This window comes from Notamacropus eugenii, chromosome 4 (genome assembly GCF_028372415.1).
Source record: "Notamacropus eugenii isolate mMacEug1 chromosome 4, mMacEug1.pri_v2, whole genome shotgun sequence".
NCBI lineage: Eukaryota > Metazoa > Chordata > Mammalia > Diprotodontia > Macropodidae > Notamacropus > Notamacropus eugenii.
The window spans coordinates 360,694,192-360,715,220 of record NC_092875.1 but is presented as its reverse complement, the minus strand read 5'-3'; the positions used below and the strand labels follow the sequence as shown (position 1 = coordinate 360,715,220).

At 35.9% G+C, this 21,029-nt stretch overlaps 1 protein-coding gene across 4 annotated transcripts in view; it reads left to right on the top strand.

The window, feature by feature from the left end:
- The window catches only part of CTNND2 (catenin delta 2), a 1,167,955-nt gene that overhangs the window by 830,230 nt on the left and 316,696 nt on the right, over positions 1-21,029 (top strand). For all 4 annotated transcript variants that reach the window (XM_072605431.1, XM_072605432.1, XM_072605429.1 and 1 more), the window contains one exon: positions 17,404-17,536. In XM_072605431.1, coding sequence (XP_072461532.1) covers positions 17,404-17,536 — 133 coding nt within the window. The remainder of the gene's footprint in view (positions 1-17,403; positions 17,537-21,029) is intronic.

Here is a 21,029-nt window from a genome sequence, read left to right as displayed (position 1 = left end):
CATCTTAGTTATTTTTATAACAAGTAATTCTTAAAATATCAAATATAATTTTATATGAAGTTTTTTTTATGAACATCTTTCCTATAAGGAAATCGTAACAGTCTGATGTGGTAGATAGATGAACCAGCTTTGGAGTCAAGAAGATCTCAGTTTGTTGCCTAACTTTGATGCATATTAGCTGTGTGAACATAAGTAAACATGTCATTTCTAGGTAAGGTGACTGTCTAGTCATATAAATTGTTGATTTGCAATGGTGGGGGGAATTTGTTCCTCATCTGTAAAATGAGCTGGAGAAGAAAATGGAAAAATCTTTGCAAAGAAATTCCAAATGGTATCACAAAGTCAGACACAATGGAAAAGACCAAACCACAACAACAAATATATAGGTGGCCTGGATATTTGCATATGTATCTATATGTGCAGGCATGTGAACATGTTCATATATGTGTACCTGTGCTCTTTTTGGCATCTTGTTTTTTCTTCACCACTAATACATGAATATGAAAAGCATTTTCAAATATTCCCTTGGATTATTTGTATAGATTATTTTCCCCTAACATAATGAGTGTATTCATGGTATTTCTAATTTAAAGCTTTCTTTAAGAACAAAAGGTACCAGGGCACTATCCCGGTTTCATATAGCCTAGGCAACAGCTACGATACTTTTTCCTAGACAGATCTGGTCTCTGCCTTTCCGACAGCTAAGATAAAAGGAAGGTCTCCTCTAATTTCCCTAATGCCTATCAATTAAAAGTCACAGGAATATAAAGTACCAGAAAAAAATCTCAGAAGTAAATCCAACCCCCATAATCTGTCGCAACAAGATGCCCCAGTGACCATGAAAAGGGAATTAGCAAGACAGGTTGTTTGGCATCATGTAGGCATACGAGCTGATTTAATGTTTCACTTACCAGTTGGTTGTTTTGACATCATGTTGACATAGCTCAAGGCTAGTATATCAACTGTCAAAAATGCCATTCCATCTGTAGGGCCAACCCCAAGCAAAAGTGTGCCATCTGCCTTGGGCGTCTCCTGATAGTCTTCCTCTCCCTCTTCCTCTAGTATTTTCAGGTTACCCTTCCCCAGGCCACCCAGATTTGTTGCTGTTTCTTATTTCTCCTTTCTTTGAAATTCATCCTGGTTGCATTTTATCCCCTTAGGCCAAGTTTTCTGTGTTGAACTTTGTCAGTTATTCTTTTGTGTGTTTTTTTTCCTTTATTTTTCAATTAATGCATTTATTCACCCGCCCACTCCCCTCAATTAAACGATAAAATCCCTTATAACAAGGGTGCTTATCCAGGCAAAACAAATTCCATTATTGACTCTGTCCAAAAATATATGTCTTTGTTTTATGTCCAGTCCTTACTACCTGGAGGAAGGGAACATTTTCAGTCCTCTGGAATCCTGGTTAGTCATTGAATTGCTTAGAATTTTAAAGTCTTTCAAAATTTGATTTCTTTATAATGTTGTTGCCAATGTGGTCATTGTTCTAGTTTTTCTCACTCCATTCTGCATCAGTTTATAAAGGTCTTGCCAATTTACTTTCAAACTGTCCATTTAGTCATTCCTTATGGCCCAATTATCTTTCATTCCACTCAGGTTCCACAATTTGCCTCACCATTCCTCAATATGATGGACACACCCCATTAGTTTACAGCTTGGGGCTATAGAAAAAGAGCTACTTTAAATATGTTTCTGTATGTGAGTCTATGCTAGGAGGTAGGAAATGCAATTCCTCATCCTGTTCAGGTATAGGTGATTCTCAGTGACCTCTGAGTTCTCTTTCAGTTCTAGGGTTCTGTAGATAGCAAAAGCCTAATAGTTTTGAGGTTTTTTCCTAGCAGGGGAGTGTGAACTTAGAAAAGAGGAAGAGGCATAGTAAGAAATAAAGCTAGAAAGAAGTACAACCAGATTCTATAAAGCCTTGAAATCTGAACACAAAACAGTCATGAGCGGCCTGAACAAAAGGCTTGACCATGGTTTGTGTAACCAAGATTACAAACCAGGTAGTACAATGGTTAAGCAGACCCTTGGGGCACTTAAATGTTGTAATTATGGTACGTAGTAATCCTGAGATTCTTTAGTCTTCTGAGTTAGGCTTATTCAGTTAACTACAGTCCAACTGCATTCATTTGACCTCTTCTTACACCAGATCTCTTGTTGATTCAGACTGTTGGTTTGGTACCTTCCCCTTCCACGTATTTTAAAGACAGCGTAACATGCCTTTCCTTGGGAGAGAAGTTGGAAAGTTATATCATGTCAGAGAAAATAGTGGAGTACTGTGGCAAAATATGGTGAGTTCAAATCTGGCCCCAGACACTTACCAGCTATGTGACCTTGGGCAAGTCATTTAACTTCTAGTTGCCTTAGATTCCACATCTGCACAATGTGGATAGTAATATCTACCTCGCAGGTTTCTTGTGAGGATCAAATTAAATAATTATTGTGAAACACTTAGCACAGTACCTGGCATATAGTAAGTGCTATATAAATATTAGCTGTTAGTATTATTTTCTCGACTATCTGCATAGGCAGGTGGCATAGTGGTGGGTCTAGAGTCAGAAAGTCCTGAGTTTAAATGCAGTCTCAGACACTTACTCTGCGAACCTGGGCAAGTCATTTCACCTCTGTTTGCCTCAGTTGTAAAGTGGGGAGGATAATAGCATCTATGTCTCAGGGTTATTGTGAGGATCAAATGAGAGAATATTTGTAAAATCTTAAAGTGCTATCATGTATCTACAGGAGGCATTCATCCACAAATGATTGTAACCAATAAAAATACTTCTCATTTGCAAAGCAAGGATTCAGGTTTTTCCTGAATCCAAGTCCAGTATTCTTTCCACTAAACTCTGCAGCTTCTGTTCTTTCCCACTGAAGCAGATTTAAAGAATATTAAAAAGGGATTCACCAGAATAATCAGGGGCTTAAACAAAATAAATAAATAAGTCCTCTGAGGATAGCCTAAAGGAGTTGGATTTATTTAGAATTAAAGAAAAATAAATGTGTTGCAATGGAAAAAGCATTGGACAAAAATTCAGATTTGGGTTCTATCATCTTCCTGTAGTGTGCTCAAGTTCACAGAGCTTTGTTTCCTTATACCCCTGACCTTCCTATAAGGTTTTAAAGTTTCCAAAGTATGTAATTCATTTGATCTTTACAGCATCTCTGTGAAGCTAAGACTGAAAATATCATCTCCCACATTTTTGTAGATGTGTCCATCATGGTTAAATAACTTGACTATGGTCACTCAGCTATTAAACTATTGAGCATTACGTGGGGGATTTGAACGGATGTCTTTCCTGAACTCCAAAGCAATTCTCTTTCTATTATTTTATACATATGCCACTGTCCAAGTATTATGGTGCTTTCTCCTCTTTTTCTTACTTATGAGAAAACTGAGGTCCAGAGGATTTCACTGACTTACCCTTGGTGATATGGTTAGTATGACAGATGAAATTGTGATTCATGCCATAAATCCACTCCTCTTTCCACTAATGCCTCTTTGCCCACCTCATAGGTAGAGATTAAGGAATAAATGAGATTGTGTGTGTGTGTGTGTATGTGTGTGTGTGATGAAAGAACTTTGGTAAGTAAAAAGGATATATCAATTATATTGTCAATTATCAATAATAATTTCAATTATTAATGCTAATTATTACTCCTATCCTTTGGGATGATTTGAATGCAATACTGCCTACAGTCAGGAAATGGACTAGATAGCATCTGAAGTTCTATTCATTTATAATATTGCTTAAATTATGCTCTAATTTAAGAGACGTCTGGATCCTTTTCTCCCTACAGTCTCTGAAAACAAATGACTCACTTGAGAGATATGAGACCTAGTTTTTCATGTTGTAACAAGATTTTTTAAGGTAATTTTCTCTATTCACTTTTAGCCCAAATGAATCCTAGTGGGATTCCAGTGAAAATTACAATAGGGTCATGCAGATAAAATGTATCATGTGGAATATAGGATTTGTGGTCTATAGAAGTAAAACCGATAGTATATACAGTTGAAAATGAATACCTACAATTTCATGTTGAGGTAAGAAATCAGTCAACAAAGAGTGTCTGCTTTATGTTCAGTCCTATTTTAGGTATTTGACATAGATGCAAGGATATGATGTGCCTCTGCCTCAGAATAGTTTACAGTCTTATTATGGAAACTTAGATTATTTTATTCTTGTAAACCTGAATGTCAGCACAAATTAATAGATCATTGATTTCCCACATACCAATGTTCTCATTACTTGTTTCCCTCGGAAAGAGTATAGTCAGGTGATATATGGGGCCCTCATCACTACAAGATTACCATGTCTCTATATTAAATTAGTAGTAATTTTTAAATCTTTAGGTAGATTCCAAGATTTCATAGAAGAAGATAATCATAAATGTATATACTATCCAAATAACTCTCCAGCATCAATGTTTATTTTATAATTAAAATGACTTGTGGCTCTTAATACTTAAGCCTAGATTTTAAAATTATGTTGTAATGAGTTGAAAAAAGAATTCTTTATGAGTTGTTATTCCCTATAGGTTGTATGCCCAACACAAAAACAAATTCTTTTAAGAATAGTGTAGCAATTGTCAAAGCTCCATGCCTAAAATAAATAATTTTATAATGTTTCATATTTTGTTCTTTACTCAGCAATGGATGTCTAAGTCCTCAGGTATGCCTCTGAGAGTAAAAATTTATTCAAAATATTGCTATTTTATGTGACAGTTTTTTTTGATTCCTTGAAAAGGTTACATTTCCATATTCCATAGCTGTGCTAACATTTTTCAAATGTATATGTGAAACCCAGTAAGTGTTGAGGTTTATGTTGACTGACTCTATAGAAAATTGATGATAATTCTTTTTTTTTATCCTTCTAGATTGTCTTCAGCTAAGAAAAATTTTCTGTAACAGCAGTACTGTGATATGACTATTCAGCTTTAGGCAGAAGCTAAAGTAAACTGTTTTTTTTCTGTCATCTCAGTTCTTTCAGAATAGCATAATATTTAAGTAAAGGCATCTCACTAGAATTATATGAGACTTTTAAAAAATAAGAATTTAAAATATTGAATTTTAAAAGATAGTTCATAAAGGGAAATTGTAATCATAGAAGAATTTTTTAAATGAGAAACCTTTTTGGAATATATGCATTACAAAGTTCTAAAATTATTTTTAAGCACTGTATCAAAATAGTACCTCCCTCTTCTGCTCTCTTCATTCTCCTTTAAAAAAAGAAAAAAATTATAAAATATACTAATTTGGAATTCTTTGCATCCTTTTTAGCCTGGCTGATCAGATTTGGGGGAGAGAATAGTATTTGGATGATTATTCCCTCCCCTAAATACCTGCATAAATTTGCTTGCTTTTGGTCTCTATGACTTTGACAAACTTGAAATTACATGTATAACGGTCTACAGAAAATACCTGTCTTCTCCATCTTTATGTGAATATCTGTTCTTCCCTCATAGCCTTCACACAACTAACCATCTAGAGGCATAAACAGTCATAGTATCTGGGTAGAGGGATTGACACCTATAATCCCTGTTACTCAGGAGGCTGAGGCTAGTGGATTGCTTGAATTCAGAATTCTGAGCTGCTGTAGGGCTAACTCAAATAGGCATCCACACTAAGACCTGTATTAACATGGAGAACTCTTGGAGTGTGGCATCATTAAATTGCCTAAGAAGGAGCAAACTGGCCCAAGTCAGAAACAGAGGAAATCAACATTCACCTGCCTATCATCATGTAAAATTGGGCCTGTGAACAGTCTCTCAGCTTCTAGTCTGGGTGAGATCAAGGGATCCTTCCTCAAAAATGAATGAATGAAGGCGTGGCCATTTATAATTGGAACTGGTGTAAACTTTAAAGATCAACTAGTGACCAACTTCATCATTTTACAGATGATGTGAATCAAAGAGTCTTTCCCCAGGTCTCACAAAAAGTATTTTTTAAACCAGTCAGGTTTCCTTGATTCTTTTCAAACCTGAAAACACTAAGTATCAACTAAATATCCAATTCCAGAATTCTGGTCTATACCAGATAATTCTGCTGCCTGATGATTTTTTCCTTCTCTGTTCTGCCATCCCTATGACCTAGGCATTGAGGTAGTAAAAGGAGCTAGGAACAGGAAAATAGACTACTACCCCTGCCAATTTCAACCTTCTCTTTTCAGGAGTTATTCAAAGGGAGATGACTTTTGAAAAGCTGCAGTAAGAGAACACCTGGTCATCCCATTCATGATAACAGAATAAGTGATAGATGTTGTGAATCGTCTTTTCTTTAGGAAAAATATGATGAACTTAGGAATCAAGGAAGAAAATTAAGCATAAAGGGAAAAACCATAATTTTCCTCTAATTTTTCTCTAATAGCTTCATGGAAATCATAGATATTTATACATATACATATATAGATAAAATATTCTTCCAGACCTTTCCTCTAATAAAAATTTCCTAGAAATCATTATGACAAATGGAGATATGACAATATATTATTAGGAATATATTATTATGTATATATAATATTATTGGATATGTACGTATATATTCCTAAAATATTATACATAGGAATAATAGAAGTATCTGTTTAGGGTTGTGGAAATACTACTGGACTTTGAGTCAGAAGACCTTGGGTTAAAATCTCAGCTTTTTTTGCATCCTACTATATCTTTGTTACCATGAAGTCACGTAGTTTCTCAGAGTCTTAGTTTTATCATCTTTAAAATGTTGAAAATAATACTTTAGACTGCCTCCATCATAGGATTCTTATGATGAAAGTCAATTAATAAACACATATTCAGTGACTACTCTGTACCACTCACTGTTAAGCACTCAGCATAAGAACACAAAAAAGAAAGTTCCTTTCGTCAAAGAACTTAGAATCTAATGGGGGGAGATAGTGTATAAAAAGAAATTGAAAAATAGTTGAGGAGTGAAGGCCCTCACCCAGGAGCATGATGGAAATGCCAGAGGACTACAGCCATGTGGGAAATGTAGACATCTTTCCTAAACGGGAATTCTGATAGGAGCTTTCCACCTTCCAGTCAGAGGTCTCAAGAGCAGAAGGGAGTGATAAAGTTTGAGTTCCAGAGTTCATATGATCTTGAAGGATGAAGAGCTCCTGGGACATAATGAAAAAGTTCAACATGAAGCTGGGTAGAAATGAAGGCTTGGCTGGCCTTGGCTCCCTCATTAAATGGAGGTCCTTGGAGTAGTTCTCCATTCTACCTTGTATAAAGCATATTGAAATGTGAATTCTTAAAACCTATTGTTTGATTCACCCACTTGAACCTCAGATAGCAATTTGCTTGGGACTCTTATCATGCATTTTTTAAGACTCTAGTTGTTTGCATGTCACATTACCCTGCTTGTTGATAAGTTCCATGAAATCAAGTGTCTTGTCCAATCTAAACTTTGTATGCTACCTAGCACCTAGTATATCGCTATATCATGCACATGTTGTTCAGTCCTGCAGTCATGTCTGACTCTTTGTGACCCCATGGACCATACTTTCCAAAGAGTTTTCTTGGCAAAGATAATGGAGTGAATTAAGGCAAGCAGAAGTTAATTGATTTGCCCAGGATCACATAGTTACTACTGTCTGAAGTTGGATTTGAACTCAGGTCTTCCTGATTCGAGGCCCAGCACTTTATGCAGTGAGCCACCTAAGGCTCGTTGATTGATTGCACACAGTATATGAAGATTTACTTTTTTTCCAAAAATAACAGTTGAGACTTAAGCTATGTATGGTAATAGGAACAATTTTATTTTTTTCTCTTAAAATTCTGGAAACAATTGGGAGACATTCTGTCAACAAGACAATATTAGAAAAGTTTAGGAGAATTTGCAAGGAGCTAAAAAACTATCACTAATAATACTTATAAATCATTTTGCACATTGCAAAGCATTGGGCTGTCTACTTAAGTATTTTTGAAGTCATAAAACATAATTTCATTGAACATATTTACTGAGTACCTATTAAGTACCAGCTACTGATTATCAGTCTTTTTAAAAGTTGAAGTTAATTTGTGATGATGGTTTCACATAATGCTGATCTCCACCAGCATTCTTCAGAAGGAAATCTTGATGTATGCTACATGAACTGTTACCTAATTGAGCAATTATTGTGTAGTTAATAAAGAAGACTGAAATTAATTCTTTGCTAATTGCTTTCTGAAAGCACGAACATAGCTTAATTCATCTTCTGAGACCACAGGCGTGATATTTTAAATGTGATTTTCCCATTTTTATTTTATAGATATTCATGAGATATTGATGAAACTTTAGAATGAATATACTTTTAGCAACTGCCATTAAGGTGATGAGAATCGTACAACATTATTATTCCAAAGGAAGTTAACAGAGAAGCCAGAAATAAATGATGCAAAATTTTTCCGAAGCCTTGAGCTTTCTAGATAGTGAGTTATTCTGGGTTTTGGTTTTGTTATATTTTTACTATGATTCACTTAACAAAGTAGAATTTAATACTTAATCATTTATTACATTGTGCACTTCAGGAGTATGTATATCTGAGTATATGCATTTGTCTACCCAAAATTTTTTTCTACATTTTATTAAATGTACAATGTAAGTAAATTGAAGCTTTCAATAATAAACCAATATAAAATGTACCATCTGAAAAAAGGACATTTTGCCTTTCTTGCATTTCTAAAAAGACTCTCTGTGATAATTTTAAATTTAATTGAAGCTGTATTCCAAATATGATTTTACAACAACAGAGAACATGTTAAATTCTGGTCGGAAATTTTTAAATTTTGTCTCTCCTGTATCTACTTTTATAGATGTATTGTTCCAGCCTTAAAAGGGGCTATTAGGTTGAGTAGTTTAACAGCAACTAAAGGAGGTTGTCTTGGACCCTCTCTGTACATGTTTCTGTCTCCCAGCCCCCAGTGGGATCCACAGCATCCATTTGTGACATGGCTTCAGGGAACTGGGAGTGCAGTCTTTGATCACAGAAAATGTGTTTGGTATTTCCCTGTGTAAAATCGCCTGGCTGGGACATGGATAAAACCTGTAACTTTGGCCCTTTTAGCACTATGCTCAAAACAGTGGAGTTAACTGTCTCAAAGTACAGATTTGATAAAAGAATAATGAACCAGTGAGCTAATATGATGAGAAAATCTGGCTCATTGTGTTTTAAATAGATCATTAATGATAAAAACTAGATCCTTCTCTATTTCACTGATGGATGGCACATTATTTTAATCCTCCTTTTCTCCAGCCTTAACAGAATTTTCTGAATCCGAAATCCAATGAAGTGATGTCCAATTTATACCTGATTTGAATTCTAAATTAAAGTTGTAGCCCTCTTTATGTGTACCATTAGGATGCATTATTTTAGAATTTAAAAGATAGAAAACAATGCTTTAGGCACTGACTGACATGCAAATGTTTCTTTTACTTACAAAGAAATATAACTGAGTTAATACTTTTAAAAATTTTTTATATTTCATCTTGTGTTCCCACATAACATTTTACTGGGGTAGGCAACAATTATATTTGTTTTGTAGATAAGGACCTAAGGTACAAAACCAATAAGAGAATTATCCCCAGGCTACAAAGCTAGCAAAATGGGAAGCAGAATCAGATTTTGCTTAGTGCCAAATCCAATGCTTTCTCCACTGAATTGTGCCTAATAATAGGTTGGTGTTTCATTATACTGGTTTTAAAATAGGTCTTATAAAACATTCTCTGTCTAATTCAAAGGAATTCTGTAGTAATAACTAGATTGTATCTATGAAATCTTTGAACTCCTTCAAAGTCAATTATGACATATTCAGTATTAAAATACTTTATTTTAAAAAGTCCCAAGCACATGGTCAAGCTTTGAGAAATAGAACATTGAGTTTTTCTTGTTGTGTCCTTGTATGTAAATAGAATAAGGTTCATGATAGTCTCATCAGCACAGCATTTTTTTTGTTATTAACCTAAAAATATGAAAAAAGAAAGAAATTATCTTCAAAAAGATAGTAATAATGTTCAAGTCAGTTGTTTGTTGGGGGCCTAAAATAAATTGAAATTACATATATGCAGTACCCTACCATGATTCAAATGCTTTATTCTTGGAATAAGTAGCATATTAAATATTTGTGAAATATGAGGATTAGTTCTAGGAAGAAGGAACGTATAACCTGAAGAAAAGAAGGTCTGGGAAAGGGAGAAGGGAAAGGATGATAATTGTATCTAAATACCTCAAGTATTTGAATGATTGTCATCTGAAGAGGTATCATTCTGGTTCTAGAGGGGAGAACTAGGGAAAATGAGGGCAAATTGTAAAGAATAAAATTTAAATCTGATATCAAGGAAAAAAATAAACATCTTTCTAGCAAGTAGAGCTGTCTGAAAGTGGAATGGGCTGCCTGGTATGGTCAGGGTTTATTCATAGATGAAAAGGTCATTGAGCAAACTTTAGGTGACTAGTTTTAGGTATGTGAAGTTATCTACACAGAGGTTCTCGTTTAGCTATAGTTGAGAACACATGACCTTCTATAGAAGTTATTTATAGCTCTAAATTTCTCCAATTCTAGAACATACGGCCAGAGCATCTAAAAAAACAGTATTCAGAGCAATATTCTTGATTGAATGCAAACTTCACAGTACAAATCCCCTTGATGAAAGGATTTGTTCCGTAAAACTTAGACTCAGTCAAAAGGTCAATCTGGAGGACCTAAAAGGCCACATTTGGCATCAAAGTCACAGGTTCCCACCCTGATATGTATTATCATCCTAATTTTTCTTTTTTTTCTTTTTTTATGTTTAAGCAAAGTTTTATTTTTTTAATTAATTTATTTATTTTTAGATTTTGACATTCATTTCCACAAAATTTTGAGTTCCAATTTTTCTCCCCATCTCTCTCCTCTCCCCTCCTCATAATACTTTGCATTCTGATTATCCCTTCCCTCAATGTACCCTCCCTTCTATCATACCCCACTTTTCCCTTACCCCGATCTTTTCTCTTTTCTGTATTCCATTATCTGTGTTTTTAATTTCCCAGTTATGTGCAATAATAATTCTCAACATTTGTTTCTAATACTTTGAATTCCTACTTCTCTCCCTCCATCCTCCCCTCCCCATCCCCACTGATAAGGCAAGCAATTCAATACTGGCTATATATGTATCATTTTGCAAAAGACTTCAATAATAATCATGTTGTATAATACTAATTATATTGCCCTCTATCCTACCCTGTCCACCCCCTCCTTTTTTTTATTCTCTCATTTGACCTTGTCCCTTCCCAAAAGTGTTTACTTCTAGTTACTCCCTTCTCCCATTTGCCCTCCCTTCTATCATCCTCCTCACCCCACTTGTCCCCTCCTCCCCTACTTTCTTGTAGTGTAACATAGATTTTCATACCAAATTTAGTGACCATGTTATTCCCTCCTTAAGCCATATGTGAAGAGAGTAAGCTTCACTTTTCCCCTCTCACCTTCTCCCTTTTCTCCTCCATTGAACAGGATTTTTCTTATCTCTTTTATGAGTTATAGCCTACCCCATTCCATTTCTCCCTTTCTCTTCCCAGTATTTTCTTCCCTCACCCCTTAATTTTTATTTTATTATTATTTTTTTGGATATCATTTCTTCTGATTCAACTCAACCTGTACCCTCTATGTGTGTGTGTGTGTCTGTGTCTGTGTCTGTGTCTGTGTATACTCCCTCTACCTACCCAAATACTGAGAAAAGTCTCAAGAGTTACAAATATTATCTTTCATCTTTCCATGTAGGAATTTTAACTTTAGTAAGTCCCTTGTGATTTTTCTTTCCTGTTTACCTTTTCATGCTTCTCTTGATTCTTGTGTTTGAAAGTCAGATTTTCTATTCAATGCTAGTCTTTTCATCATGAATGCTTGAAAGCCCTCTATTTCATTGAATGACCACTTATTCCCTTGAAGTATTATACTAAGTTTTGCTGGATAGGTGGTTCTTGGTTTTAATCCTACTTCCTTTGACTTCTGGAATATCCTATTCCAAGTCCTTTGATCCCTTAATGTTGAAGCTGCCAGATCCTGTGTTATCCTGATTGTATTTCCCCAATACTTGAATTGTTTCTTTCTAGCTGCTTGCAGTATTTTCTCCTTGACCTGGGAACTCTGAAATTTGGCCACAATATTCTTAGGAGTTTCTCTTTTTGGGTCTCTTTCAGGAGGTGATTGGGGGATTCTTTCAATATTTATTTTGCCCTCTGGTTCTAAAATATCAAGGCAGTTTTCTTTAATAATTTCATGGAAGATAATGTCTAGGTTCTTTTTTTTTGATCATGGCTTTCAGGTAGTCCCATAATTTTTAAATTATCTCTCCTGGATCTATTTTCCAGGTCAGTTGTTTTTCCTATGAGATGTTTCACATTGTCTACTATTTTTTCAAACTTTTGGTTTTATTTTCTAACTGCTTAGTTTATCTCATAGTCATTAGCTTCCCTGAACTAGATTCTGTCTTTTAAAGAACTATTTTGTTCAGTGAGCTTTTGAATCTTGCTTTCCATTTGGCTAATTCTGCTTTTTAAAGCCTCCTTCTCCTCATTGGCTTTTTGGACCTCTTTTTCCAATTGAGTTAGCCTCTTTTTAAAGGTGTTATTTTCCTCAGCATTTTTTTGGTTGTCCTTTAGTGGGCTGCTGACACACTTTTCAAGATCTTCTGTGGCCTAAGCCCATTTCATATTCCTTTTGGGGCTGCTGGAGGCAGAGGTCTTGACTTCTTCTGACAGCATGCCTTGTTCTTCTTCATCTGAAAGGATGGAAGGAGACACTTGTTCACAAAGAAAGTAACCTTCTATGGTCTTATTTTTTTCCCCCTTTTTGAGGGATTTTCCCAGCCAGTTACTTGACTTCTGAATCCTTTGTCAAGGGGAGAGTCCTAGTGCTTCTCCTCTCCCCAGTACAACTCTGAGATTCAAATCAGCTGCTCAATTCCCTGGGGCTTTGTGTGGGGGCAGGGCCATCACTGAGGGCTGAGATTCAGATCAGCTGCTCAGTTCTACCAGAGGCTGTAAGCTGAGCTTCTTGGGCAATAGATCACAGACTGCTTCCTTGGCCACTGTCGCTGCCTGCCTCCCGCTGCTGCTGCCACTTGGGGCCAGTGCAGGGGGAACCCCATTCCCCCTCTCACCCAGGTGGGAAAGCCCTCCCACACTGACCTTTGGAGCTTTCTTTGTCACTCGTGGGTTGAGGAATCTGGGACCCTCCCTGCTTGGAATTCTGCCCCAGATGTCTGTTCAGGTCCTGATCCTCCCAGTGCTGCGTGACCAGGAGTGGGCTCTGCTCTGCTCAGTGTCCCATGAGATAGACCTTTCCTGTCGGCCTTCCAGGTTACCCTTGGCTGGAAACCTCTTTCACTCTGTTGTTCTGTGGCTCCTGCTGCTCTAGAATTCACTGAGAGTCATTTTTTGCAGATATTTTGTGGGCTGTAGGGGAAGCACTAGAGTATATGTGTCTTTCTACTCCACCATCTTGGCTCCACCCCCCCATTCTAATTTTTCAAATAATGAAGCTGAAACTCAAAATGATAATGTAGCTCCATCCAGATCTTGATTCAATCTTTTCTTCCTCATTCTTCTTACCCCCCACCCTCACTGAAACATGAAATTGTAAAATATTTTGGAATATCACATCATAAGACTTGATCTTATTTCTTCAGTAAATTTCTGTGTGACAGATGAGGTGCTAAATCTCTGCTTGGCTTTCACAGAAGGAAAGAATCCTTCTCTAGACAAAGTTTTCCAGACTTGAACCTATTTTGTGCTTTTCCCTCTTGACCTAAAATCCCTTTCTTACAATTAATTCTGTCTTTATATTGGTCACTTTCGATGCTTTTATTTATTTCAATATGATTAAAGGGTCAGGTAATAGTCTTTCTGATCATCTGAAATAATTGATGTTTATTTTGAAAGTGAGAGAGCTAAGATAAATGATAGTGGTGAACTATAAGAAATGATTCTTTGGTTCATTCAGCTTATATTAATTGAGCCTTGACTACGTGAACAGCGCTAAGCTGGAAACTGGGGAAATTTAGAAAAGATAACTTCTAAAAGTGTCAAATTACTTTTATGAACAAGAACTCTGAAAGAGGATGATTGTTGAAGTGGGAAATTAGATAGGCATTGAAGGGTGAGTGGTAATTGACTAAGTGATAAAATGAGGTGAGGGTATTCCAGTTAGGGACAGGAATCACACAGACAACGATGAGTGAAGACTCTTCCAGGGAATGAAATCAGTTTATCAACTGAGGTATCATGAGAAGGAAGAATGGGAGATTCAGGGCATATCATGGAGGACTCAGAATTCTAAGCTAAGGTATGGACTTTTCAATTAAGACAGAGTATGCTTTTGAGGGAGTGAATTTCTCTATAAATGTGATACTTGGGGTAAAGAAAGGTAGTAAGGCATATAGAGAGAGCTACCTACGGATTCAGGATGATCTGGGATCAAGGTCTACCTCTGATACCTATTAATTGTGTGACAGTGAACCAGTAACTTAGCGTCTCAGTTCCCCCATGCAATTCTTAAGATTGTAAATTACAGAAAAAATTCCAGGCATTGGAGGGAATAGAATTATAAATCAGCAGTGCCTCAAGGAGGGGCAGGAGAAAAAGGGGAAGGGACCAGGTCAGTCAGGGGGCTATGCAGAATGATTGTATTGGAAGAAGGAACTTGGGATAGGAGGCCAATTAGAATCTTCCTAGAATTGGGAGTTAGCAATGGCAAAGAAAAGAGGAGGCAGTAAATACTGCCTATGTGAGAGTTGGGTGGCACAGTACCCTGAAAGTACAGGGCCTTGAGGCAGGAAGACATGAGTTCAAATCCAACCTTGGTACTTACCAGCTATGTGGCATGGGCAAGTTATTTGACCCATGTTTCCCTCAGTTTCCTTATCTATCAAATGGGAATAAAAATAGCCCCCATCTCCCAGTGTTGTGTTGAGAATCAAATGAGATCAAAAACTGTAAAGTACTTTAGCCCAGTGCCTAGCACATAGCATATAGTTATGGCACTATATAAACATTAGCTATTATATCTGGCCTGAGACACTAGCTGTGTGACTCTGGGCAAGTCACTTAACTCCTGTTTGCGTAAGTTTCCTTTGTAAAAGGAGGACAACATTAGCAATTACTTTCCAAGGTGATTGTGAGGCTCCAATGCAATAATAAAAACAGTTAGCATGCTGCCTGGCACACAATAAGCACTATATAAATACTGGTCATTATTATTAATAATATTAATTAGTTATATATTGAAAGAAGAATCAAGAAGACTTAGAAACTCATTCAATGCTGAGTAGAGTTGAGGGGAAAAGGGAAGGAAAAATCAAACATGACCCTAGTTTCAGGCATCATTGATCTATAAAGAGAGTTGGGAGGGGGATTTGTCTTTAGGCATATAAATGTGAGATCTAGAAATGGAACCCAGGAGAGGAGAATTGTAGATACAGATTCCTGCTGTCCACATAAAAACAACTACGATCAATAATTTACATTTTAAAAGCACTTTGGTGTTTGAGAAGCATTTTCCCTGAAACACTCCTGAGGAGTAGGAAGTATTGGTCTTGTTTTCCACAAATTGAAGCCATCGAAGGAGAGGAACTCCATAAGGAGGGAAAGTATGAGAAGAGCACAGGGTTCAGGTTCAAGGCCACAGCTGTGGGGACTAGCAGCCTCAGTTAGGAGATAAGAGAGAAGAGACTAGCCAGAGAAGAAAGGAGGCAGAAGGTAGAGATAACATGGTGCAATGTCTCAGAGACCAAAGGAGAAGATGAAAATGTCAGGGGTATCAAATATAGTAACAAGATTAAGAGAAATGAGAACTGTGAAAAAAATATTATTGAGCATAGAACAAATGGATAGTGGTTTAAATTGTAAATATTTTTTAAAAAATACTTCATTCATATAAAACATTTTTTTAAAAAAAACCCTATCATTTAAAGGGAAGTTCTAGAAACTTTTAAGGATAGGGTTGATATAAATTTAGAAGAGATTATTGTGAGACAGACCTGTCAGGGAAGGCTTCAAGGGAGATTTGAAATTTTATTTGCTTCTTGAATGGTAGGTATGAGATTATTGGAGAAGACACATGTGAATATTTGAACTTTAACCAATATGTAATGGAGAGCCATTAAAAGGTTCTAAGGAAGTAAGTGATGTGATGAGTCTAAGCAACTAAGTGGTTTAAATGTTGTTTGTCCTTTATTCTTGAACAAGACCATGACATCAAGAAGGTGATGCCATGACATGCAAGTAAATTGGATATAAGTGAAGGAGGTCACTTTCTCCTCCAGAGCCATCTGGTGCAGTGGCCAGATATAGATCAGGATGACTGGAGATGGGTTAGGTCTTAAACGGGTCTCAGTTTGACTGAGACAATGCCTATTCAGCGATTAAGGCTTAATAAGAAATGAGGCAGAGAATGACCTCTCTACCTAATGAAAATAAATAAATAAATAATCTGAGAGGGAAGACCCTCAGGGTTTCTGGCCAAAACAGAAACAATTGCTATTTATATAATTCTGGGTGGAAAAGAGGAAAAAGTTAAAGGATCTAAAGAGTGGTCCTTTCGATAGACTGAACCCATGTTTATCTTTAAATCACAATAAAAATAAGTTGTATTGATATAGTGCATCAAAAAAATACATTATTTCATTTGCATTATTTTGCAAAAATATGCAATATTTCATCCATTATGACTACTTGATGAAATAGGTATTAAAAGTATGATTTTCCACTTTTTACATAGATAAAGTGAGGCTGAGGTCAAGTGTTTTAGATAAGGGCATGAAACCAGTAAAGGATAGAGCTGATGCTTAAACCGAGACCCAGGGAACTCAATGGTTGCCTCTCTGTTGATATCTGCTTCTACAATGGAGATCTTTACATGCTTCTTTCTTTCCCCGCTGGTGGGAAGGCATCAGCAGGAAGTCTCTATCCCTATAATCATATTGAAAAGGAAATTACTCAAAATATTACCTAATATTTCTAATTTTTTCTGCTACTTACCTTTTTCTTCATTTGATAAAATTTCCAACTATAAGTTGCAAGTGTAATAGTTGTGTTTAGTCTGTTGAGGTAATTTATTTATAATTAAATACCACATATAAACAACTGCCAACATCGAGTTTAATGGATGTCATGGTTCATATTTGGTTTATATGTCATTTTCCTTTTGACCCTCAGATTCTGTTAACATCAGAAAGTACATTTAAAAAATACATAGAACTATTTTCAAGACAAGTCACTCGAGCAAAACATTTTGGAAATACCCCTAGGGGAATCAGTATAATCATTTAGGCAGCAAAAATAACTGATAACATGTCAAGCTTATAAGTTAATGTCTTAATGGAGTTGACCTCCTGCCAACAGCACTGTCAGACCTGATGCTGATGTTTTCCTGTTCCTTTATATGCAGAGAATTTGGATGGAGGGACCCCGAACTGCCTGAAGTGATCCAGATGCTTCAGCATCAATTCCCTTCTGTGCAGTCAAATGCTGCAGCCTATTTGCAACATCTCTGTTTTGGAGACAATAAAATTAAAGCAGAGGTAAGACTGACTGGATTTTTTTTTCCTTTCAGATTAATATCTACTTTGGATTATTTATATTCATTGTAAAGGGAATAGTTAAGATTACATTTCATGAATTTAAATGACTAAGGTTCACATTTAAGGGTGTTTTAAAGGGGAGCTTTGCCTATATTTGTACCCTGCTGTCCTAGCTGATTGTGATTTTTTTTCTTTTGCACAGTTTACTAAGAAAAATATAACTATATATATATATGTAAGTTATATATAATCAATATAACTAAGAGTAACAATGTTCTATTGGACAAATCAGATTTTAATTACTAAGTGCTGTCACTCTTCATCTGTACCCCTATTTCTGAGGAAACTGAGGCAGCTAGGTAATGCGGTGGCTAGAGCACTGGATCATGAGTTAGGATGATATGAGTTCAAATCCTTCCTCAGATACTTCCTCAGACACTCAGATGTGTGCCCTTGAACAAGTCACCTAACCTATATCTGCTTCAGTTTCCTCAACAGTATAATGGGGATAATAATAACCTTACTTCACAGAGTTACAAGAATCAAATGAGACATTTGTAAAGCTCCTAGCACAGTGCCTGAAACACAGTAATTACTTAATAAATGCATGTTTCCTTCCCTTTTCCCTTCCCCTTCTTTATGAGCGTTTTTGGTGCAATAAGAATGGGAACTTGGGATAATCACTCAACTATCCATACTTTAGATAAGTACTTTGGAAAAGATGTCCAAAGACTTTGGCAACTAAAGCAATGATATCTCCTATTAAGGAATCTTTTTTTGTAACTATAATGTAAACCATTTCAAATTGACCAGTTGTTCTTTAGCAATATGTCTGATAGGAGACAAAAAATTTGAAAATCGGCTCTGCTAACACTCTTTGCAAATGGCAAGACTTTTGCAAACGAAAAGAAGGGTAGACAAAATATTTTCTCTCCATTTTAGAAAGATTCTTAATTCTACAGCACATAAGCTGTTTTGAGGATAAATCCAAATTATTTTTGGAATGAAGATATAATTACAGTCTATTACAGATTTTGTTAAGAAGCGCTAGATTGTATGTAATCTTACTTCCTTTCATCTTTTTGCTGTCTCTGTTCCATTTGGTCTGCAAAAGCATTTAGTCTGTACTAATTCATGTTAGGTAAGACATATCCACTGTACAGGGTAGTAGAATATTGCCCATTTCTGATCAATTTCTTAATACAATACTCAATTTCTAACTCCAAATCTAGAATACTAAGAAAAGGATGGGTTAGCCCTATGGCAAAGGGTTCTGTTTCTTTTTACATCCTGAGTTCATTGATGGAAACCATTATAAACATTAGCATTAAAGGGACAGATATAATATTTACTGTAATCATTTAGATTATAGTAATATGTAAAATTTTATTTGTGGAATAAAGACAATTTTTAGCTTCTTTTAAAGGTCAAAATTGCATCAAGTTTCATTTTTGAGTGTGTGAGAGCCACATGTGATTTGGTATGTTCAGGGAATCCCCTCATAACTGAGAGCTTTTTAGAGTTGCCTTTGGCACTGAAACATTAAGAGGATTTCCTGTTGTATTAGAGGCAGCCCTTGAACCCACCTTTCTCAGGGGGTGAATCCAGAGTTGTTTACCTATTGTTATCCTTTAGGTGATGCCTGCTTCTTAGAGGAATCACATCTGAAATGGGGATACTGCAGCACACAAGGATTAGGAAACAATAGTTGTCCCGGATAATATGTCCTATTGATGGTAGCCCTCTGCTCTAGATGGCCAGCTTCCCAATACTCCCAGGACATGAGACAGGTGCTGCTTTCTGGATGATTTGGGAGAGGAAATGCAAGGCAGAGGGTACCTAATCTCCCTATTAACAAAAGTCAGAAGGAAGTGCTAATGAGAAGTGAAATTAGAGAAAGCATCAGAAAGAAGAGGAAGTGAGTGGCATGAATAATGTGCTCACTGAATAATTCAGATTCTTGTAGAAAGGCCTCTGATAGGTATTGGACATGAACCTATTATGTAGGGACATAGCATCTTAGAGTTATGTTCTCAGAGTCCAAGCCCTTAGTAATTTGTTCTCCCTTTGAGACTGATGGTTGCCTGTCATGTTTTCATACATAGGTATTGATTTTCGTAATTACCCATTGTCCAAATACAAATTTCTGAAGCATTATTCTTCCTAGATTTACTCAGCATGCTAGTCTATCTGTCACATCTTATTGAATTGATTTAGTCTGTCTACATTTCATTAGAGATATTGACTTTGTTTGTTCACACAATGGAGAAGCCATTGAGCCTCAGATAGAATTAATTATTCTTTACTTCGGATATCTTAAATCATATTTTTCTTATACTTTATTAAAGGCATAAAGGCATACATTTGACATTTGGTTTTCCTATTTTGGAGCCAAAATGGTGCCAGTGAAGCTATATTCAAATTTGCAAATAAATTTGTATAAATCATAAAGCCTAACATCATTCTAATGAAGTAATTTTTGGAGAGGACATAAGTGTGCCTTATCTCACATCTAGGAACATCTCACCTGTATTACTAATCAAATAATAACACATTCCTGAGAAAATATTAGTTGGTATCCTTTCAAGACCCGTTTTTGTTTGAAGAGTTTTTGGTTTTGTTTTCTTATTTTTCTTAAACAAAAGAGATGTTGAAGAACAAGGAATCCCCAAAGTCTTAGTGTAGTTTTAAGATGTAATATCTTTAGAAGTTTAGGTGTAAGTAACCAAATAAAAAAATTTAAAGTATAATTATATAAATTTATTTTTACTTATTTATAATTATATAGTTATTTGAATAATAAATTTATTTTAATTTTAACTAACCTCATAATTTTGCATTGTGTATAAGAGAGTTTCCTTATGACACTTTCTCAAACCACTGCACAGACAGAGGATGTCTTCTTTGCTTGGCTACCTCAATCTCCACACTTTTTCTTTTAGCCATGTATGCATCAAAATTTCATTCTTTGAATGATCTTAAGGCTAGAATTACAAATGCAATCCTTTCCATCACTGCATAGTAATTGATGAAAGTTTTTACAAAGTTCAGAAATTGCCAGGGGTGGTGGTTATGTTGAAATATATCAATAGTTTAACATTTTAAATAATTTACCTTTTAATTGTTGTTTCTGTAAGTTTGTAACATTTATATTTCTGAAGTTATCAAAGCTTAAAACTATACTTTTGGGACTATATACATATATATACACACATATATCAACTACTTAGGCATATATTATATATCTATATATGCATATATGTATGTGTGTATATACATATATGTTGGCATTGGAAGTTCAAATCCGTGTGGACGGTCTCGGGCGGGTAAAAGTGGGACTTCTAAATCTTAGAGTCTTACGAGGCCCTCCATGAACAGTGGGGATTCGAGAAGGTCAGACTGAGCTAGCTCGGCTAGCTCGGGTATTTCCGCCTCTCCCCGGGAGATACGTGATGGGTGGAGTCTCCCTGCCCTCAAGGTCGTCCCGGATCTG